Source organism: Pavona decussata, unplaced genomic scaffold, assembly GCF_977016875.1.
Source record: "Pavona decussata unplaced genomic scaffold, jaPavDecu1.1 SCAFFOLD_93, whole genome shotgun sequence".
NCBI lineage: Eukaryota > Metazoa > Cnidaria > Anthozoa > Scleractinia > Agariciidae > Pavona > Pavona decussata.
Window position 1 is genome coordinate 847528 of NW_028145510.1, and position 24274 is coordinate 871801.

Genomic DNA, 24274 nt, shown 5'->3' on the forward strand with positions numbered 1-24274 from the left:
GGTTCACCTTCCTTTGTTTTGCAAATGAATGACTCAGTCTTCAATTCTGGTATTTGAACGGAAATATAAACACGCTGTGGGTCAACGTGATTAATTTAATATATGAGGCAACGATTGAGCTGACATGTTTGATTTGTACTGCTTTGTTGATTTGAAAAACTTTACCGAATGACGATTGCCCGGCCGGCAAAAATGGCGACTGAACACGAAATGGCGGAGAACGTCGATTCGGCTGTTCTCAAAAAGGAGCACGCGAACTCACTTGAAGTGGTAAGTAGCTATATAGCTGTTTTATTAGTCTGTCCGACGAAGCAGTCAGATGAATCGTATTATTTTAGCATGTTTAAGGGTTTTTCAATACAGCAATATGCGCAATATAAGTTAATGGTTTATCTGTTTACAATAACAAGAAAATTAAGAAACCCTTGAAATTATGTCATGAATCTCGCTGATCGAATATTTGCTCATTTGCGTCTCTTATAACGAGACAAATACCAATATAAGCTTCTCATGTCTGGCATGTATCGTATTTTCTTTCAGGCTTACTGAAGTGTGTACGTGTGAGCCTAATGAAATTATTTGTTGACTTTTTGAGGTTAAACAATCAAGTGTGTAAAGTTGTTTTCATTTTCTGATTATCGATTTTATCAACTTGATTTCCATCGCAGGATGAGGGGGAATTTGCTGCGCGTCAAACTTCTGCTCGATGGAAACTCCAATACAAAAGACAAGTTTTAAATCACAAGATATTTCGACAGACTAAATTACGGGATGGAGCGGAAAATTTGATGAAAGCCCTCAGGTTAGTACAATTATATTAACACTCAGTATTTTAAGCTTTAATAATTGTAAGGCTTTCATCAGTCTTAGTTAATAGATTCTTAAATATAATGCATATATCACAGGAAAATCCCACTAGATCCTTCCTACAAATTGTTCCTGTCATCGCCATTTTTTAAAAAAAAAGATATCTCTCGTGATCCATAACTACAAAAAGGCCATTGCTTTTTACCCATTTTTTTTATTTGTCTATAGTAAAAACCTTAAAAAATTCTGCTGGACTGATTTTACATGCCAAAATTTATACGCTGTTGTTTCAGTACACTGGCCATGTGTAAGCCAAGAGTTCCGAGCATTTTGTTTTTGAAATCTTTCAACATAATACATTGCTGCAGTAATTTATGCATAATGTTTGGCACAGTGATAGGTGTGGTGTAAAAATTGTTCCATTGCTGAGGAGGGTGATGAGTTCCCGGATCGACAGATTTTGGCCTAAAAGAGTGCACAGATTGCGGAGTTTTGCTATAAATTGAGCGGATTTGAAAATATGGTGGATTGCAGATCAGCTGTGAATTTTAGCTCGGATTCCGGACTCTGCCTGTCTAGAAGTTCGGATTGTGGATCGGATAACATTATTAATGTTTGGTCGGTCTTGTGTCGGTTTGTTGGTGGTTTGTCGACCAATTTTTCATTTTTTGGCATTTTTTGGAGACTGATTGTTTATCGGGCTGCAGTATCTTTGTGGATAGCATGACGGAAAAGACTTCATGAAATTGCGCTGTAGGTCAGTACATTCTACATGAACGCTGAACACACCAAGAAGTGTTATGACTTACTGTACAGTGTGCCGGTGAGTTTAAGGTACCGAGACTCTGTAGAAGAAAAGCAAAAGATTATACTGTGGAAAGTTTTAAAGTCACTGAATGCGGATCTGAATTTGAATGAAAATAGTGTTAGATCGATGGATCTCGCCAAAAAATAGCATGGATTGGCGGATTTGCATACCCCTATTCACCCCCCTCAGTGCTGTATTATCTGGTAAACTCTGCCACACCTTGTGCTGTGTCACTTGGTTCAGTAAAGGAAACATATGTACAGCATCTGTACTACACCTAAATCAATCAATTACTGTTATAAAATGTGTGTAATAAACCTATATCTATAAAACACAGTCTCATAATTGCTAGCTTCAGTCTTAAATGTTATGCCTTAATCTGCTGTGGTGCCATAGTGGCCCATCACAGCATGACCAGCTCCCAGTTGGCTTGATAGCTCAGTTTGTAGAGCACTGCACCGGCATCGCAGAGGTCATGGGTTTGAATCCTGTTCAAGCCTGAATTTTTTTCAGGCTTTGTTTTCGCGAATGCTTAAGTTGCGTACTAACTGCAGGGATCTTACAGTACTTCTATTTGATGGTCCATCTCTGTTAAGAAAATAACACTTGTCCCCTTCTCTCTCCCCTCAAGATACCCCTTTAAGCAATTTTGTCTTTACTTTTATTGAATTTAGTCAAATTGATGCCTTCCTGTCATTTCAACACTTATCTCCCATTCAGGAGCTAAAGGCAAACTTTTAAATAACATGCAAATGAGGGACATGTTGAAGGCAATAGATATTCTGATAAATTGAGTACTTTTAAACATATAATTTTTCTCTCTTGACTTCTCCTTTGGCCTGAGTGTTTTTTTTTTTTTAATTTAACACCTCAAGGCAGTTCAGTTGTTTTAATGGCCCAAGCATTTATTTGTAATGAGTAAATGTTTGTAGAAAATTGACCTAGTGAGCGTCAGAGGTGGGCTGTTTGTTGTTCAATTGTCTCCAGAAAAATTTGTCAAAATATGTTCCTCAATTTATTTTTAGTAGGGAGAAACTTGTAAAACTAATGAGTTTGTTTTGTTGCAGGATGACAAATGATCGCAAAACAAAACATGCTGCCAAGACTGAACTGACCTTTGCAAATTCACAGCTAGATGCATTGAAAGAGGAACTTGAAGGGATCAATAGTACTTTGGATGTTTATCAATTTGATAGGTGTGTTAAAATTGAGACCAGCATCTAATTGACTCTTGGCGTTGCCTGTACAAACATTTGCTTTGCTTTCAGTTTGGGATCTTATTGTTTTCATGTAATTTCAGTGATCTTTTGATAATCCACTGATCAAATTGAAACGTCAACACCCCCCCCCCCCCCCCCCCGTTGTTGCCTTTGTGAGCCATTCATTCACAAAAGTGTTCAAAATGCTGTGCTTGAAACCTATACTCCTAAAAACCAGAAAAAAAACCCACTCATGAATTCCACTAAACCACAAGAAAAATCCCATTCACATTTTATATGCCAATCAAATTCCAGACCCCCGGACATGTTACGTGGTCAGATGTCTGCGTTATGCCCAGAAGGGGGAGGGGGGGAGGGGGGGCGGGGGAATGTTGAAGGTTCAAAGTGATCACTGCATAAGTTTAAGTCTCACACTTCTCGCCACCCCTCCCCCTTGGCCAAGAAAACAACAAGACAAGCATCAACCTACAGGCCTTCTGAATGAAAATCTAACGCATGTACCATTAGACAAACTACCAGCTTTATGCTTCATGATGGTTGCATTGTTAAATTTTTTCACCTGATTGTGAAATACAGGAGTGTTGAGCACCAGATACCTTTGATAGCTGTGGGACTCAGAGAAACAAAAGATCTTGTGTTCAAACGTCATTTTAAGGTATATATTTGTGATAGATGTAATCTGTTAGATAAAAACTATTAATCATTCAGTGACGTTGTCAGAACTTGAAATTTCTTGGCAAAATGCATACTGCCATGTAAAGTTACTTCAAAGGCATTGACTTTTTTCAAAGTCACTTGCAGTAGAAAATTTGGCTGTGCATGACTGGCCAGTGTTAATTTTACTCATTCCAAGTGTTTTATTAATTTGTTTGTTATATTACCTTTCTGTAGGGTTGCACTTATACAAATATCCATGCTGAATAACCTGTATGTTCGTGGTCCAGACTTGCTTAATATATATATGTCGTAACATGTGAAGGGGTGCACAGACTAAGGCCCTTTAGAAGTGACTTTTAATGTAAGGTCAAATTCTCCTTTTGTCTCACAAGTGAATACAAGACAATTGATCAGAAGTCACTTGGGCCTTTTACCAGGCATCCCTTCAATTTTAAGAAGTAGTATTAGTCAAAGAACTAAAAAAAACAGACCTGACCATATTTGCATTTTGACTATATGACTTTTGACTTCTCTGTATGTGTGTTCTCTTCATTTAAAGCAACCCCCATTCCTTTCCAGGTGTGCGTTTGAATGGAGGAGTAGAGTCCCTCTAAGGGCCGATTTAGACGGTACAACTTTCGCTTACGATTTTCGCATACAATTTCTAGATTGGCGCTGCTTGAGTCACAAAAAATCGCACACAACTCTTGTCATTCAACATTGCCTATACCTAGGATTGTCATACAACATTTTTTGTGACGTACACGGAACAATAATAATTATTGTTCGTGCTGTAGGCCTGTCGTAAGCTTGTCACATGTGACAAAGTCATACCGTGTAAATTGCCCTAAAGAGACGTAACCCTCTCTCATTTGAACCATGGGGAGCAGGGATGGGGCAATGGTGAGAGCACTCGCCTCCCACCAGTGTGGCCCGGGTTAGATTCCCGGACTCCGCCTCATATGCGGGTTGAGTTTGTTGTTGGTTCTCGACCTTGCTCCGAGGGTTTTTCTCCGGGTTCTCCAGTTTTCCTCCCTCCACAAAAACCAACATTTTCCAAATTCCAATTCGACCTGGAACACACGGACATCTTTGAACCAGTTCGTAGAGCTCTTTGGTGCTTCGTGGGTTTGAAATAAATTACAAATTACAAATTACATGGTTTATCTAACTTCCTCTAGCCATCCAGGCAAAGAGCATTAACTAATACTCATTTTCTAATTAACATGATCTCTTCTCTATTTTGCACCCCTATTTACATAGAACAACCTCATTGTGGGGGTATAAACATCCCTCATTTGTTGTTGTTGTTGTTTTTCCAGGACTTTATTTTGGATCACTACAGTGAAGATCCAGAAAAGTATGAAAAAGAGCTGGAGCTCTTTGAAAATATGAGGAAGGTTTGTTTCGATTGAAGTTAAAAGTTATCATATAACAAAGCCTGAAGCTTATTAGTGCTGATTTCAGCCTAAAAACTGTTCATAAGTCTAATGCACTGATATGCTTACTACATTACTTTAGTTCCACAGTATTTTCATTGCTTGAGTTGGTTTCCAACCACTACAAAGCTACAAAGGCTGTAATTTGAGTGGCGTTTGTTCTAGAAATTGGCTTTTGAACCCAGCAGGTCATTTTGGAGATTTTAGAGTCAATTTTTCCCCAGGGAAAGGGGTACTCCCTACAATGGGCTATACGGGGAGGCTCCGCCCAAAAGGGGTACCGTTTTTCAGGGTAGGGATTTCACGAGCCAAAGTATAGAAAAGGTTAGGTCTTTAAAAGGGCCTGTCAAAACAGTCCCAACAAAAAGAGATGCGGCTGTTTCTGTACAATAGGTATGTGAGAGAGGGTACCATTTTCTATGGAACATAATTATATGAAAGGGCTACTTTTTCTTTCTAAAATAGTATATTAAAGGGTAATTGCTCGAACCAGGGGGAATAAAACTTTCCTGAATATTCAATGCCTCCTTCAGTAAAATGAGATGCCATCATAAAAGGTGTTTAGGATCTTTGCTGTAGGTGAAAACCCATTCTTTGTTACAGGAAGCTGTGTCCAAGGCCAACAGAGATGAGACTGGTGTTCATGCCATACTCATGTACTATAATCAACTGTATTTTGTGGAAAGAAAATTCTTTCCCAAAGGAAAAGGAACCACAATGCCAGTTTATTTTCACTGGTAAGTTGTAATTGTTATAAGATTAAATTTAGAAATACAATTAACTATAAAAATGAGCGAAAAAACGGAACGACGTTTCGGTGTCATCCTGGCACCATTTTCAAGTAAAGAGTAATTATAGATAATTTATACGTAATTATCTTTTCTGTTCCACTCTTTACTTGAAAATGGTGCCAGGATGACACCGAAACGTCGTTCCATTTTTTCGCTCATTTTTATAGTTAAGTTGTAATTGAATATGTTAAATGCAATAAAAAATCTAACAGCTTTAAATATTATTATTGTCCACAGAATAACTACCTAATTTGAAAACTTTAAGATTAATTTAATTACTTATTAATAAACCATTGGCTGGAGTAAAAAAAGTCATGCCCACAGACTGTTACAGCCAGCTGTTTTGGGCTGTTAGCTTCATTAGGGTCAGTGTCACTTATTTTTAATGTCACTTTGAATAGCCAAAAAACATAATCAGAGTTTTGTATCAATTGAAACATAAATATAATTGTCCAGTTTTGTTCACAATTGCACTACCAGCACACAGAAACTAGTATTAATAATTATCTTCAGCTGCAGATCAGAGATGGATGGAAGAAGATGAAAATGGATTGCAACATATTGTTTCGGTGCATTTAAGAGAAATTGTTAATAACTGATTATAGTTTGTTGTTGGCAGCTCAGATAAACCCTTTAACATTAAATCCTCCCAGTGCTCTAAGAGCAATTACAATAATTATTTTTTCAACATGTATCTTTCTCTTTAAACTGTTAGAAATAATTAACTTAAAAAAACATAGTTTACTTTATAATAAATGAGTTTACTATCTGACATGTAGGTTTGATACCACCACTGGTCTGCCAAAAATACAGAGATCCATTGCTTTTGAAAAGGTATGAACATTTTCAGGTTTATTTTGGGTTTATTTTAACAAACATGTACAACATGATCATGGGCTAGATGGCTGGTCAACACACAAGCACTTAATTTACTCTATGGTTTTGTTTGTGGAACAATGAAGAGGTATTTGAAGAAAGAACAGTGCAAAAAAAAAAAAGCTAATAAAAAAGATGCAAGCGTCCTTAGCCTGGCCAGGATTCTAGATCCCAGCTGCAGTTAGCTTTTCAGAAAAACTACGTCTTAGAAATACAAATTCCTTACATGTATGGGCTATTTTATATACAGGCTAGCATTCTTTTTAACATTGGTGCTATTTGGAGTCAAATAGGAGCAAAACAGGTGAGGAAAGAATTGTAATGAATTAAATTCATTGTATTGTGTTTTATGTGTGTGAGCTGCCTGTCAATTATGCACTGCTTGGCATGAAGGAGGAGATTGGTGACAGGGGGAGTGTTGTACATTTGAATATGAAGGGTCAATTTATAATTCTGCATTAAGAAACTAAGGTTTATATTGTCTGTGTAACTATTTCCAGCAGAAACCAATCAATGAATGGACAAGGAATTTGTTCTTTCAATCATTATTCTAAGTAGTTAAACACTACAGTGTAATAGAAAGAAACCATGTTTTTGATTAAACGTTGCATGAATTTTAGACCATAAAAAGCACCAAATGTTCATGATGGGATCGAGTGAGTTGAAAATTATACGTACCTAATACTGCGACAGTTACAGTCACTGCGGCACACCTCATTAGACACAAACATTCAAAGACATACAATTTTTATATCAGTGACCTCTATTATTGGGGCATTTATATTAAGGGGACACGCCAGGACAGTTTAGAACATCCTGTGCAAATGCTATATTTATTGAAACCCCCATTAAGGGGGCAACTAGGCACTGATTACCAGGTATGTGACCCACCGCCAAAGAGGATTGATGAGATAATTGCACTCTATTCACAAGCGATGACAGCTTTTATAGCTTGACCTTTTATTGTATTCTAATCAATGAACGGCAATTAAACTATGGTGTGCAGATCTTTTTGGTTATTTCAATCCCTGTAAAGAAAAACATGGTTTTAGGTTAGGTGGTTAATTATTAACAAAATTGGCCCATCTTCTATTCAGAAGACACCTCCATTAAGGGGTTACTTCTCTTTGTCCCAGGGGTGTCCCTTCAAATAACCTTCAGTGGCCGAGGTTCCCCTGTAATGTTGTTTTGACTTGCAGGACAGAAGAACAGAGGCAGGGCTCACCAAGGCCATTGATGCTTTTAAGAAAGCTGCAGGTGAGAGGCTAACTTCTTATGAAGCTCTTCACCTTAATTAATCTGAAACAAATTACCTAGTACTCAGATTTAGAAATTAATGAACAAACTTATACTCAAGATGCCTCAATCATTATTTTGTCAATACTATTTTTTTTAATTTGTGAGGGGAAGATCAATAATCAATTATTGTTGATTTGAGGTTTGTCTCTGTATTGTTTCTTTAGACAGCTTGTAACCATTATGCCACATTGTAGATCTCTCCGTGTAGGGGCTCCTCAGAAATGGCATGGGTCCCATCAAGGTGGGGGGGGGGGGGGATACCTCAAGGAATTTTGGATGCAGGTGTGCTGCCCAATCATGACCCTATTTTGTCTTTTTCTGTACCCATTTTCAGACTTGGCCACTAAAATCCATAACCATTTCAGATCTCAAGTCTGCATATCCGAAGTTGTAAATCACATATTTTGATTAGGAATTATTTTTTGTTACATCTGTTCCATTGGATTATCAGTGGTTTCACCTCTATCTAGAGTTTGTTTTTTAACTGAATTTCCATTTTAGGTGTCTTCAAGTTCATCAAAGACAACTTTGTCAACTCTCCAACAGCTGACTTGACACCAGAGCTGATGGACATGCTTGTGGCTGTTCTGCTGGTTAGTTTTAAAAACTTCATCATGCTCAAAGTACTAACTCTCCTTACAGACTCCCATTATATTTCTTTAAAATTTCTTTTGAGAATTTGTAATGCATCATCATTTATCATTTAGTTGATCATTTTCTGTTTTCTTAAAATTCCTGATTGCCTGACAATAATTTCATATTGAAAGGACAAATAAGGTTTTGATCACTGGGTTGAGAGTTTTTGGACATTTGGGTAGGATTTTTCCATGGGGGTTGTAAAGTAAACCATATTTCTTGATAGATGTTTCTTTCCATCAGCTGGATTACTAGAGGCAACTTGTTTGACAACCTAGTACAGCCTGTACGTACTATATCTGCCTCTGACAGATACATGTAATTCTACATATACAGTCAATGTACTGTGAAAGTAAGAAAACCGTCAACACTAAGAATTAGTTCTGGAATGTTCATTTTTCATGTTCTGTAATTCATCAGAAGCAAAATCAAACCACTAGAAAAAAAAAAAACAAATCACACAAACAATTATTATTATTATTATTATTATTATTATAATAATAAATTATTACCATTACCACTTGAGGTTTTTTCATCTTGGATCTAGTTAGTTTTCTTTTCCAATGCAATAGGCATTCAAACCCTATTTCTAGGGTTTGCTGTTTTCTTAGTTTGACTGTAAATAAACAAATAAATGAATAAATAAATAAATAAATAAAGGGAATAAAATAAAAATAAATGGGAATCTCAGTGGAAATCTATAGAGTGGCTCTTCTATCCACTTTTTCTTGATCGCTTAAGACTTCAATAACAAAATTGTTTTCTGGACCTGTCAAAATTTTTCCTGTCTTTGGTTGATTCATATTCTCGGTTTTCACGTGACGTCACCAAATTCTAAAATTCAAAACTGGGAGGCCTACAAAATTTTTACCTTCATTCAAGGAAAGATTACCTAAAAATATGTCTGTTCATAATTTCTTAGCTCGATGTCGTGCTTCCTTTTGAAAATAGAACAGTTTCAATTTCCGAGTTTCCATCGTGCGTGACATCAGGAGGACGGCCGTGACAGAGCTTTTCCGTATCTTAAAAATGACTCTTCGGGTGATTTTCAGCATTCTAAACAATTGAAGTTTGAGGAGAAATATTAATCTAAACATTTGAAAATTCACAAGGGCAAACAAACCTCTTTTCTGGCAAAAGTGAACTCCAGATGTTTTTTCGTATTTCCGGCCGCCATGTTTGTGCCCCTCAGAGGGACACAAACATGGCGTCTCCATACTAAGCTCTATAAATTTATGTGGAACATTTTGTCAAATAACTCGAGTACGGAATGCTGCACAGACCTGACACTTAGACAGATGCCTTATTTATTTATCCTCTATACCATGTCAATTTCTTGACTTCATTCATGGAATGGTTTCGATTTTTATTTTCAATGGCGTGACAGTGAAAACCGAGAATATCAGCAGATTTTCATGAAGTGCTGACCGCCTCTAAATTTATATCTAAGACTCAATGAATTTCTCCTCCTATGGATAATCCCTCTAATTCCTCTCTTGTGTAATGTGGCCATTAAGTGCCTTGTCATCCCTTACAATGAATAATTCCATTCAATCTGTCAGCACTTTATAAATTGCAAATTCCTCCTGTTCCTGCTTTTAGCCAAGGATTGAAACTTGGGCATTCTGGACACATCACATATGTCAAGTTTTAAAAGATTTTGTTAACAATAAATATTATAGTCAATAATCAAGTTTTTCAAAATTGCCTGGATACTCTTCTGGCTAAAACGTGCTCCAGATAGCGTTCTATTATAGAAAAATAACTATGTAACAAACATTCTGTGTAATTTGTTTTCCCCCACTCTGGATTTCCCTCCGTAAATATATTATGTGCATCCTGGAAGCACACCTGTAATAAACAGGAAACTCCCCCTCCAATTTAACTACCTAATTAAATTATTATTTGAAGGTACTATCATGTAATCTATTTTTAGTAACACTTTGAAAATCCAAAGGATAGTTAATTGTCAATGGCAGCAAAAAGAAAAACCAAAAACAAAAAATGCCAAGTCTTCTTCATTTATATGGTTATTCATAAATGATTCAGTTATGGGTGGCCAAAATGGAAATGTACATGTATAACTTGAAATTAACCCAGGCCAATATTAATTCTCAACTACTTCGAAATCCCTTGTGCCTTTGATAAAATTGAACAGCAGTTTATTGCATTTGAAAGTTCACTTGATTGAGTCTATCTGGTGATCTAAACCAGCTATAAGTTCATGATTGAACTTCAGGTTCTGAAACCAGATAAACTTCTTTGTTCCATATCCTTGTTACCTTTTTTGTACTTGACCATGCACAGAACACAAGAAGGTATGAGATACATGTGTTAAGAAAACTGACTGGTCAATAGATTGAGACTTATTCAAGCTCAGTGTGAAAGCAGAACAAAAGATTGTGTCTTGTTGTGGTGTTTCCAACATGAAAATCATGTGGCCTCTTTGCTACCACATTTGAAGTTTGCTTAGTTGCATTACTTGTCCCTTAGCCTCCCTTGCAGACACTCTTTTGGCTTGTCACGCAATCTCTCCTCCCCAAAGATTGCATGACCATCCAAAAGAGCGTCTGCATGGGAGGATACTACTAAGTCCCTCTGCTAACTATAGTTTCAGCAAGGCTTCTAAAGTATTAATAAAGTTAACATTCAAGTTTTTGACAAACAGGATAATCCTCATACCAACTGTCTCCTCTTAAACATGATATGTTTCAGGATTTAATTCAACACTTTGTGCCTTTTGCTAGGCTCAAGCACAGGTATGCATCTGGGAAGAGCATGTCCTTGAAGGAATAGAAGATAACTTAGCAGACATGGTTAGTGCTGCCCAAGATTGTGCTGAGGTATGATTGATCTTACAGTTAGCATCTTTTTAGTATTGACAATGATAACCAGTAACTTTAAAAACAAAGATATGTCCATTAATATTGTGACTCAAAGGCCCATGTGATCCTTTATCATTTTATTTATTGGGCAGAGATGGGGTGGGGCGCTCCCTTCATAGATCTGTAAGTCTGGTTTCCTCAGAAACCTCAAATACTTTATGTACACGTAAGAGATGCATTGGATAATAAGTCAGAAATACAGACAGAATAGTGAGATGTCACTTAATTTTATAGAGCTGTTTTGACAAAGGTTGTCCAGAAAAAGCGTAAAGCGTACACCACAGTTCTGAAAGGTAGTCTGGGAAATGTCAAATAAATTTCAATAAAAGCTGAATCCATAATGCCTCGACCGTACAGCAAAGACTTGAGATGGCGGGCAATGTGGATTCCGAGCTTTTAGTAAAATTTATTGGGTATTTCCCAGACTACCTTTTGGTATTGTCGCATATGTTTTTACGCTTTTTTGGACAACCTTTGTGGAAACAGCTGTATTTGGACTGTTAGTAATGTCTGATACTATCAGTATCTATGGATGAAAACAAAATTCAAAATGAATTGTGGTGGCTCAAAGGTACTGTCGATCATTCTTATTCTGGAATGACTCGGCTATATATTCAAACACACTCTAAAATTCAATTCGAATGGGATTGTACAGATCCAGAAAATATCCATACTCCCGTCACGGAAGGTTTTTTGTTCTGCACCCCCCTCCCCCTAGGAAATTCCAGTTTAGCTTCATACTTTCCTTCTAAAATTTTGACAGCTTTTAAGACCACCCTCCCCCCTTGGAATTTCCAATGACCATCCTTGGGGTAGGTATGGATTTTTTCTGGAACTGCACATTGTGTAATTAAAGTTCTGTAATTATTATTGATAATGATAAAAGGTGTTTTCCTGCTCATTCTTGTTATGAATCCATGTAGCTAACTTGATGCTGTACCCTTATGTACGTCACTTGTGGACTAACGTATGGTCATCAGCCGTTCCAACTCTTTCTGTGGGGAATAGGGAGGGAAATGTACAATCATTAATTATTGCTCATGGTTAAAATAAAATTAATCTCAGCTTAAAACTTCTTGTAAATAGATTAGCCATAAGTACAAAAAGGCTCTGATGATGATGAATGCTGGAATCTGCTTGAGTTGTGTTCCTCCTTCCTGGAAAAGCATGATGACGGTAAGTTGTCTGTGGTAACAATTAAATATTAGAACCTCTGCTGATGATGTTTGAGTTCATATTTTGTTGTGAGTTTTGCTAGATGATCAGTTGATAGGTAAATTGAATTGGCAGTGAAATTTAAAACAAAGTTTCATTTTGGTGATAATAAAATTGTTGTTTAGAAATATGATCAGTAAACACTGAATAAAAATTAATGAGTACTGGGGATTTACTTCCTTGTTTCTTTTAAATTTGTTTACAGATAATGTGTCTTCACTACAAAGCCTTGTCTCATTATTTTGTTGCTGATGGACTTCTGAAAAGTGTTGGTAAGCTCTATTTGTAATACTTGTAATAATGAAAGATTAGGGAGTGTGTTTGATGATCTCAATCCCGGGCTCTCTCTCCTTTGTCAAGTTGGTGATGATGTCATCTGCCCAAAAACCTGCAGAAGATGCCAGATACATTTCTCAAGATCCATTCATTCGTTGATTGATTATTGTCCCATACAATTCTGACTCCAAATGCAATTGTAGGAGTGCATGAATTCGTTCTTGGTCAAACACAATAATAATTATTGTTTGTTATATGACTGTATACCTATGTGTTGTGCCCTATCAGTATACACACTATGTTAAATTAAACGTGTTGGCTCAGTTAATCAACTCATTCTTTGAGATTTCAAGCTTTCTGAAAGGCAAAAACTTACGGGTCCACATTAATTTTTATTGACGCTGAATTAAATTGTACTTTTTGTTTTATTGTGCAGTTCCCTTACCAAAGGATCAGTTAATATGGCACCAGCACTTGTGCAGTAATAAATATTGTTACTCCACCATAGCATACACTGATATTAAACCTCAGCTCCTGTTTTCTTTTAATCTAGGGAATTCTGGTGATCCTGATGACAAACAAAAGAAAGTAGCTATTTCATTACTACAGACATCTCAGCCAGATAGTAATGCCACCAGAACAAAGCAAGGTAATTGTGAAAGTAATCATTTGCAGTTCTATCATTTCAGCAATTACAAACCAGTGGTTTGACTGTGGTTAGTTTAATAAACCAGTTAGTAAGAGTGGCTTTCAGCTGGGTGGCAAAACCAAACATTGAAAGTAGTCACACTTACTGATCGGAACAAAATAATACAAACAGCACAATGAGCCAGTGAAAATTTGAACCATGTACATGTTTACAAGTCTGGAGATAGGGTGTACTACCAGTTCTCAAAACTATGATCCTATTTAGTCCAAAATAGGTAATGTTTCAAAAATGTTTTAATTTGCAACTTTTCTTTAAAAATAATAACCAATCACAGTAAATGTGTAGCAGTGTAAAAACTAAAACGGTTCTATAGTTAACAGGCTTGATACAAGTGAAAAACTCACACACAACAACTTGGAACTACAAACAAACCCAAAACTGGCCTGTTTGTTATACTTGTATTATGAGTAGATCTTAAACTGTCTCAGGGTTGGAGTAAGTCAGCTTTATATAGTCGACTGTATACAATTTTCAAGTGCCATAATCAGACAAAAAATACTTTACCTTTTAAAACTGACCAACCTCTTTTATCCTTGAAGTTTCTCCTTTATGTTAATTTTTAAAAACTTTCTAATAGGCATATCATCAGATTTTACAAAAAAATCAGTGATTTCAATCAGAGCTCTTTGTTTCTCCTTGTCTTTCATGGACTGTTCCCTAGTCCTGCTGTGACTTATTAATTGAACACTATTAGGTATGTGTTTCTTTCTTCAGCCAAGGCACACCTTCATTCTGCACTGAAATCTCATGAAGAAGCCATGAAAGCCAGACAGATTTGCAGACACTGCAGAAAAATAGTGGGATTACAAAAGGTAGATAGTAAATAAATAAATGTTGCATTTTCTTTTATTTTCAAGGAGATTCCTCCTAGTGCAAGTAGTGACATTGACCACGCTTGAAGAAACAGCAATATTTGAATGCTAAACGCATGAAAATTATATTTTTAGAAGTCACTTAATACTACAGTGGAAGCTCTCGTAAGCAGACACCCTCAGGAAGCGAAAAAGGTGTCCGTAACTGGAACTTGCTACTTGTGAGAATTGTTCTCGTTAGCGGCCACTAGAGGTGTAAGGGATACACTGTAGATGGCTGCTTACAGGAGCTTGACCAGCTAAAAATAAACATTGGGAATGCAAAACAATACCACCGCATTTAAATGATTGCTTTTTTTTGTTGATTGCCTTGCATGTAATGCCGCGATAATAGCAATAACTGTATTAATGCACTGTAAAATCATTGTGGTTGATGGCGATGTGTGTTTGATTGTTTAAAATAAGATTCAGAGGCTAATGGGGTTTCCATTTGGGGGTCTGCTTACGGGAGTTCAAAAACAAAGGAAAAGTCTAAATTGTAACCCCTTAAATTGTCCACAGCTGCTTATGGGAATGTCCCCTTATGGGAATGTGTAAATGCAGAGTTTGTATCTGAGTACTAGTCCAAACGGGGTTTGAGAAGGTCTGTTATGAGGGCTTCCACTATACATTAACATGTAAACCAAATTGTTGTATCTTAAGTTAGTAGCCTGCGAGAGCAGTTGCCTTTTCTACTTTTGCTTCACCCACCGTGAAAAGAGCGGGTGAAATAAAAGCCGGAAAAGGTGTCTGCTCTCGCAGGCTGTTAAGCTAGGGGAAGCCTGTACATCATAAGCGCCTGGATTCCAGTTTAGGCTTCCCTCTTCTTCTTCTTCTTTCTTCCTAGTTTTTTTTTTTTTTTTTTTTTTTTTTTGACATAGAAACCTTCTCCAGTTTTTGTCTTGTTATGTTTGGTTACTATTTTCTTCTGCTGAGTGGTTTTATTGCTGCAATATTTACCAGGCCCTTCAAGAAGCTCGTATGAAAACCACCAACACACTGGTTGCCATGGAAGAAGAAGACGATTTTGAAGATCCTATGACACCAACCCCTGTCAGAGGTCAGTATCAAAATTTTAAATTTCATACTCATGCCTGTACTAGGTAACCTGACCAGTAAGTATTATCCTGTCATATCCTGCAGCAACAAGAATCCTCATTACAATCCTTCTATGGATTGTGATTACGATTCTTGTTGCTGCAGGATGTGACAAGATAATAGTTATTGATCAGGTTAGCTAAGGATCTGCTATTGTGCAAGATGATTAGATTCCTGAATGATATATTATTTTCTATTTTTGTCCTGCTTTCCATCATAAATCTGAATGGTTTTCCTACATCTTGCATACCAAAAAACAGCACTTATGCCTGTACCACTCTCTGTAATGGTAGACATTATTTTTCTCCCTGTATCGTGCTATTGATAAAATTTGACCCATTTGTAAGCAACATGCTGCTAGCCTTCCATGCAATCATTTTGGAAGTCGTGTTACCCCCTTCCTTGGGAAGGAGGTTACTATGATGCCTTGGAGGCTCACATGCTGCAAGCCTCAAAGTTTTACTAACAACAAGGGTGTATAAACCTAGTAAATAAGTAAGTAAGTGAACTTTATTTAGACAGGGTGGCCCAATCAGCTACGGGGCTGTTATCCTGAGGGGCCCTGTATACACCTAAAATAATTATTATTATGGTATGAGAAAAAAATTACAATATATATGACTCAAACACTTTTGGGTTAAAATATCATAGGATAGAAAAAATAAATAAAAACATTTGCACACTAAGAAAAAAATCTATGCAAAATCGTGTTTCATCATTAGTTGCTTAAAAGCCTCCAAGGACGCTACCCGTTTGTATGTTTCAGGTAACGAATTAAATAAAATCGCTCCGGAGTGTGTAAAAGTTCTCTTCCCGAGGCTAAGTTTGGGTCTTGAAGGATGAATGTCTTCACGCCGACATGTATTGTAACTATGGAAACTGTGGTTTCTATTAAAATAATCAGAAAGATACTGGGGCACTAAATCATTAAGACATTTGAAGACTAAGATAGATTTGTTTCTTTTCCTGATAGTTTCTAAGTTAGGCCATCCTAGTGTCTTGAGAGCTTCGCTGGTGCTATCTTGTCTGACAATTATACGTGCAGCTCGATTTTGTAGGCGCTGTAATCTACTCTTGCACTCAACAGACAATTCACCCCAGGCCGTGTCGGTGTAGCACAGGACTGGTAACACGAGACAGTTGTATACGCATTTCGCTGCCTTAAGCGTTAAACATGATCGGATGCGGCCGAATAGACCCAAGCGCTTGTTAACCTTGGTAAACACTTTACTAACATGCTCTTTCCAATTTATAATTCATCATGTCTTGGACATTTATTTATATGAATTTATAATTCATCATGTCTTGGACAAGTGACCTCAAGGAGCTCGACATGTTATGTTCATGTGGGTTTAACTGAGAGAGAGTCGCACATTGTCCCCAAATTCACTTGTTTATAGCTTAGCCTAACACTATGCTAACCTCCCCTTAAGATAATATTATGTGAATGAAATCATGCATGTCTCTACTTCTGTTGTGCTACCAGTACTTCTCAAACTTATCGGATGGTCATGTGTTGTTTCTTCTTGCAGCTTCTTCAAGAGTAAAAGCAACTTGTATACCACCAAATTTTAGCAGCGCCTCTGTGGAAGACTTGTTTCATAGATTGGTAAGCTATCTTAAAAAGCACTTGTTTCATTTGACCACCTCTAGTCTTTCAATACTCTCTGAATTTGTAACATCAATAATTCTTTTGGCTATTTGACACTGGTCGTGTAACCTGCATGTACATGTATACTAAGATGAATTACAGTCAACTCCCAATAACTCGAACCTTCATGGGAAATTGAAAAAGGTTCGAGTTATCGGGAGTTCGAGTTATCGAGGGTAAAATTATATAGAAAATGACCTGAAGGGAAAGGAAAAATGGTTTGAGTTAGCGCGAGGTTCGAGTTAGTGAGGGTTCAAGTTATCAGGAGTCGACTGTACATATTTGTTTCATGCAGGGGATTGTGCCAGCAGTTTTCAGATAACAATGGGCCCTTTGCAGCTAACGGTCACACGGTACAAAAACCACCTTGCTGGAGAGCAAGCTAAGCACTGGGTCATCCAAAAACAAAGCAACTTCATCCAGTCAATTTTGAATTTTCTTTGATTTGGATGTCCCAGTATGTAGCTTAATTGCTCTTCAGCAAGGTGTTTTTTGTACTATGTGACCGCTAGCTGCAAAGAGCTCATTTTGTTTCTAAAACATTATTACCAATTGTAGGGACCAGTACACATCTTTAATGCAAAATCAGAGTGGAGTGCACCAAGAACTATTGAGCTGAAGAAAAGAGAGAGCGGATTTGGCTTCAGTGTTATTGGCTCTGCTCCAGTGATTATTCAGAGTCTGGAAAATGAAGGATCTGCCAAGGTGACAATCTTGTAATATTTTCAGGAGTAGTTAATCGTTTTTCTTTCATAAAACAATAGGACAACATTTCCTGTAGGAATTGAAGGCCACTTGCCAAAAATCCGTTGAATCTGAGCTAAAACAACAAAAAGATATCTAAAATGCACTCTAGGTTGTTATGCACTGAACCCTTCAATTATTATAGTCTACTGTGGTACTTGAGTTCTAGAGGAAGCAGGTAGCACTTGGGGATGCAGAGTGCGAGTGAGAGGACGATGTAGGAGATAAAAGTGCTTTATAATGCTGGGCTAGAAACCTACAGAATAAAAATATAAAATTAAAGTACATTATATGACTGGTGAATGTCAGCAATGCTGAGCTAAAGTTAAAATCTTTAAAATATTACTAGTAATAATCAAAGATTATGGAGTGCGTTCCTATGATCTGGATCCCAGGCTCTCTCTCCTTTGCCAAGCTGGTGATGATGTCATGTGCCCCTACAAAATCTGTGGGGGATGCCAGATACGCTTCTCAAGATCCATTCATTCATGAACTGAATCACAATGTCCCTTACAATCTCAACTCCAATCTGTAAGTGCTAGGAATGCATTCTTACTATGTTGAACACAATTAAGTAATTTAACAAGTGCAGAAGCCTTTGACTATGAGTTGTAGCTATGTACAGAAAATTTGAATTTCTGCTGAACCAGTGGTTGTCAAGGCTTGCATGCAGTCACAGTTGAAGGAGATTTGATCCGTATGTGAAGATTGATTTATCTAATGAGAGTCCCTTCTTTAAAACAGGAAGCTGGGATTCAAGTAGGAGACATAATTGTTGGAGTAAACGAGACAGACTGCAAATGGGGCGACCACACATTTGTTGTCTCATTAATTCGCAAGACTGAAACTTGTGTGACTCTTGACATTGTGACACCAAAGTCTCTGAAGGAAATCGCCGACATATACAATGTTAAACTGGCCAGGGACGAGCAAATTGTAACAAGTGACTATAGTGGCTCAGCTGGTAGCTCTAGTTCTAGCTCTAGCTCGTCACGGCACAGCTCTCTTAAGGGGGTGTACTCTCTGACAGGGAGCACCTCATCTGGTTCAAGACCTGGTACTCCTTCTCGCCACAGTGCTGTGTTGGAAATGGGCAATGAGTCAATATTGTGGTAGCATTAGGGAGGCTATTGGTGTTAGTATAAATGGTTTGTTGGATTCAAGACCAGTTACTCCTGACTAAGTTGGCTGGACCAACAGCAGATGAGCTGCCTAAATTGATGAAATACCATATTTGACCAGTGAATGCCTGTTTCTGCCTGATCCTTTGGTCTTGGCTGAGATGACCAACAATGATGCAACTCCTGTTCAACATGATGCCAATTGTTGGCAACCCAAGAGGGGAGGCAGTGGATTTTTTTCAGGCTTTCTTTTCACAACTGCTTAAGTTGCATAAATAACTGTTAGTATCTTAATTTCTTCTATTTAACTTGGTCACTATAAAGAGAAAACCAAACCAAATATTTGTGTCCACGCGCCAGCAATGTAGCACTTTAGTTTCTCTGGAAACTACCCCCCTTATCCTATCGTTAACAGTTTGATTGAACGCTCACAACTCATATACCTGCCAACTCTCACGCATTGAGCGTGATTCTCAAGCATGCGGATCGAAAACTTCAATCTCACGCCGAAGGTACCATTTCTCACGCCTGACTGAAAACTTTAAGCTATTTTACTTTGCTGACACACTTTTGAAAAATATGTAAACTTAAACCAGTGCGAGAAAAGAAAAGTCCATGAAAATGACGGGAAACACCAGTCGAGAGCGGTTGTTGTGTGTGGCGAAACTGCCGGGACTGAGAGGCTGAAACGTGAGCACTGTTTCCGCTTCCGGTATATTTTCGGGAATCTCCGGAAGTTTTCAGAAATCTTCGGATGTCTTCAGATATGTTGGAGCATCTTCGGAAATTCCCGGAACTTCCAGGATAAAATTCTCGCGCATTTGAGTCAGAAAAAGTTGGCAGGTATAAACTCATGTTTGACACGTACACTGCTGCACTGGAAAGAGACAGTGAATCAATATTCTAGTAGATAGCAGAACCATTCAAATTGGATTTCTGTATCCTGCCTGGTGTTGTTTTAGTGGGCTTAGGCAATCCATAAGGGGGTTAGTTTCTAAAGAAACTGTGGTGCTGCCTTAGTGGGGAGTGGAAGCCAATGTTTGATTTCATCAATTCAACAGTGTTGACATTTCGAGCATTAGCCCTTAGTGTCAGCCTATTTGATCTGACGAAGGGGTAACACTCGAAAGTCAGCACTAGACCACCTTAAGTTAGTAGTCCATGTTTGACATTGTGCAGTTCCAGAAAAAATCCATTCCCACTCCATGGAAGGTCATTGGAAATTCCTATGGGGAGGGAGGTCTTAAAAGTCAAAATTTTAGAAGCAACGTATGAAGCTAAACTGGAAGTTCCTGGGGATAGGGAGTGTAAAAGAAAAAACTTCTGTGGGTGGAGTATGGATATTTTCTGGAACTGCAGGTTATAATCTAGTGGTAATGCTCATTATATAAGCGGCAAAGAAATTGGGATCATCAGCGGATAATTCAACTAAATGTGAGGAAATGTATTAAATACAGAAAACCTTCTTGTACATATAATTATTTCAGACATTGTCTTCAGTTACGATATATGAAAAAGGGGACCTACTCAAGTACAAGCCAAGCAATGACATGTACTTCCCAATATGTTATAAATTTTTATTACTCAAGCATGATGTGACGATTGTGTTGTTTCCTTAGACAGGAAACTTTGTTCCACATTTTCTTTCACCACCCGGGTGTACAAATGGATAACGGGGATACCGTTGGTGTAACCCTGCGATGGATTAGCATCCCATCCAGGGAGGAGTAGCAATACTCTTAGTTGCTTCATGCTATGTAGAGTCTGAGTTAAGCTCTGGACATGTGGGCCACTTAGGCTTTACCTTTTAATTTAATGACATGCACAGTGTTTTGCTGTTGCTTAAATCAGGGTTGCTATTAACTGTTCAGATAATTTGAGAATTTTGTCAGTCAAGATTAGTACTAAATTTTGCGTTCTACATTTGAAAGAATTGTTAGAAGTTATAATGTAACAAGATTGTTATATTTTTGTAACATGATAGAAAAGTAACACATGGACAGCCATAATGAACAGGGGCTTGCTTAGTGTATTTCTTTATGCAGACAAAAGTAATGATATTTTCATAAATACCTTTATTTAGGAGCCAGAAAATAGAATTAATATATAGTTATTATATATTGTAAAAATATTATGTTTATAAGGCTTAAGTGTGTACATTATATAGCTCATGTTTTTAAAATTTCATGAGCTATCATAAAAAAATTAATATATTGGCTTGTGTTAATAAATAAATATTATTGTGAAATAGTTCATTTATCTTTTATATCTTCAGTAGAACTTATTCCAACTTATTCTGTGTGCTTGTTAGGAATCACATTTGTTCTATGTTACCCCACTAATTTCAAGCTTAGAGTTCATTAGCAATGTATAAAAATAGGGAAGGGAAATGACTTCAGAATATACCAGTTTGATTTTTGTTCTGGTAGATATACATACAGTATATAGTAATATTTTAGTAATATTATTGAAACAAATAATTTACAGTAATGTAACAAAAACATTGCCAGACGAAAATTGGTTACAAGTAATGCTGATTCAGTTATTCATTCACATAACAGCCGAACATATGTATGTGGCTGCCATCCTTTTGAAGACTGGAGCTATGTAATAGTGCTCTGGTACAAATGTGCAGTGAACAATTTAGCATTTTACGAGACCAATTACCCGTCTTTCAAAAAAAAACCTGTTTGTCATAGCATGACAAGCTTATTATTAGAAGTTATTGGCCACTAATCCGTTCAGACTTGGCATGTTTCCAGTGTGTTGCGTAGTATACAATAATTTATTATTGTATAGCACAATCGATCATAAAAGCTCTATTTTGCATTTGCGTAAGATTTTCCTTTTTCGTGTGGCTTCTGTAAGAAATCAACATATTTATTTTTATTATTCAACTGTACTTTGTACTGTTTGAAAACTGTGTGAAATGAGTATGAATATGTCACTGTCATTCGGTTACTTATTTCAAATTTGCAAAAAAAATTAGTTTGATGGTTATTGATATACTATTTAAAAAAAAAACAGTTTTCCAATGCATGCGCACTCATCCACTTTCAGTTTTTTCCCCAGTTATTTTTATTGCTACTTACCAGAAAAGCTTAAGTTGGATAATAACCCTCTTGTTAGATGTTTTGGTGTGTAGTTTTGCCGTAATATTTTTTTTTACTTATTTGTATTTTGACTTGCCTTGCGGTCTCATCAAAATATGGTACAATTCGTAAAAACTTACGCAATACTACACACAAGAACATCTAATAAGATGTTATATATATTGCTTTACTTATAACCTTGTAATAGAAATGTCTAAGACACAGTTACAGCAGCAGCAATTTAAGTAACTTTCATTGTTTATTTTTTTGTTGAAAATATATTCAGCTATTTTTGCATATTTTTTGTAACAACAAGTATTGTAAGGTGCTGATGTAGTTGTAGTTTTCAAGACCATAAAAATCAATTAAGACATACGTCTTGGAAATGTCAACAGGTCAGCTCTGAATCATGTCAATTTTCAATAAATGACTTGAACATGTAGTTGTTTGTTGTAATAAAAATATTTTTACCATTTTTTCCAAGTTGTTTTAATTATTAATAACCATTTATTTCTCCCAGCAATACCTTTACATGGTCGATCATTAATGTTGAGGGGTTATCACCCAGAAATATTTTCATAACAGCCAACCTTTTCAAGAATGTATGAAGCATAAGCAGGGATTTTCTTGGTAGGGAAGTGCAATGTGAAGCAGTATTGACCCAAACTTTTTCCTACCTGCATGTCCTCGTTGCTCGCAAGTGATGGATAAGCTTGTGTTTCTGGTAATGACGCAACTTTCAGTTTTTCAACATAAAGAGGATAATATTAATTAAGGTGATTCCATTGTATTGTATTGCAAATTCTTTCTGCGCATAATTTCGTGTCATTAGCGCGCGCAATGAAAACAGTCTGTTTTCCTATAAGCTGAGCCAAGTCAATAACTAAATGACTATTTCCTCCTAAACGAGCATGGTGACCTGTCTTTTTTATCTCATTATTTTATTGCTGTGTAGTATGGCACCACGCTCTTCCCTCCTACCTCTCACAAGAGTTAGAACGCATACAGAAACGTGCGTTCAAAATCATAGTTCCCGCGCTTTCCTACTCAGAAGCTCTTCATTTCCTAAATTTAAGAACATTAGACGAACGACGTAGTGAACTTTGTGTTAAAACTCTTGAAAAGATCTCAAGTGGAGGACCTCTTGTTAAACATCTTCCAGTAACGAGAGAGCACATGCATCACTATCAAACGAGAAGCGCTAATAAATATACATTAATTAAATGCAGGACAGAAAGATTGCGCCATAGTTTTTTCCCAAGCACTATTTTAGATTTCAACGATCTTTAGATTTTTAGACTTTATACCCAATTTTTAACTTGCATAAGTATGAATTTATTTGTAATTTTGATATGAAACTTATTGTAACCCAGTCCCTCATTGATTAACAGTATGTAATTCTTATAGTTGTACAATTGTAACCACATTGTAATTCAGATTAACTGCGATGATGATGGAATTAAACTTCTTTATTATTATTATTATTATTATTATTATTATTATCCTCTTTATGTTCAGAAAAATGAGTTATTGTCAGAACTATAAGCTTTCCAACCACTCCCAGGCATAAAATACTGATACTGAGAAATCCCACACAAATAACATTTTAGGTCGATACTACTTCATATTTTGCTTCCCTGCCAAGAAATTCACCTTTAATTGCCGATTATGCTTCATGCATTCTATGTATAACGTTGTTCTTAGTTTTGCTTTATTTATGTAACTTCTGTTAACACCAGATATGACAAGAGCTGATCAAATAAACTCATTTTTGGAAGCGAATATTGGAACTGACTATGTGGTAAATTGAGTGGATCATAGCTCCCTTGCAGACATGGTGACCTATCTTTATTTCATTTCTTGAAATAGTACATAAAAATAAACAATCAGAAGGTTTGAGAACATTTTCACAACAACTTTAATTTTGTGGGAATCACCTTTAGTTAAATTAAAATAACAAGACAAAAAAGATAGGTCATGGTTCTCATCTTGGACACAATAACCATTTAGTAATTGACTGAGCTTAGCATCAAGGAAAAGTTGCTGTGTTTCCAGTGTGCAATAAGAATGTACAATGCAATTCAATGGATTACCTTAAA

At 36.8% G+C, this 24274-nt stretch overlaps 1 protein-coding gene across 2 annotated transcripts; it reads left to right on the forward strand.

The window, feature by feature from the left end:
• The first annotated feature begins 6 nt into the window (after nt 1-6).
• LOC146473469 (rhophilin-2-B-like) lies at nt 7-22653 on the forward strand. Of its 2 annotated transcripts, XR_014866359.1 has the most exons (20): nt 7-270; nt 669-802; nt 2683-2811; nt 3412-3490; nt 4815-4892; nt 5535-5668; nt 6502-6556; nt 6849-6902; nt 7798-7855; nt 8399-8490; nt 11281-11376; nt 12505-12594; nt 12839-12905; nt 13463-13558; nt 14333-14430; nt 15433-15529; nt 17100-17176; nt 17777-17923; nt 18707-20766; nt 20809-22653. XR_014866359.1 is itself a non-coding variant. In XM_085118136.1 (19 exons), exons 1-19 carry the CDS (start codon nt 169-171, stop codon nt 19076-19078), a joined length of 2055 nt encoding a protein of 684 aa, XP_084974262.1. In that variant the 5' UTR covers nt 7-168; the 3' UTR covers nt 19079-22653. The 2 variants fall into 2 exon arrangements, 1 of the variants encoding a protein (XP_084974262.1); XM_085118136.1 differs by having other exon boundaries at nt 18707-22653.
• The last annotated feature ends 1621 nt before the right edge of the window (nt 22654-24274 follow it).

Bases quoted from the DNA above. Each gene is read 5' to 3' on its own strand.
- LOC146473469 (XM_085118136.1), top strand. From the start codon at position 169: ATGACGATTGCCCGGCCGGCAAAAATGGCGACTGAACACGAAATGGCG. The intron at 12,906-13,462 runs GTAAGCTCTATT...CTTTTAATCTAG, and splicing joins TGGACTTCTGAAAAGTGTTG to GGAATTCTGGTGATCCTGAT. The intron at 13,559-14,332 runs GTAATTGTGAAA...TTCTTTCTTCAG, and splicing joins TGCCACCAGAACAAAGCAAG to CCAAGGCACACCTTCATTCT.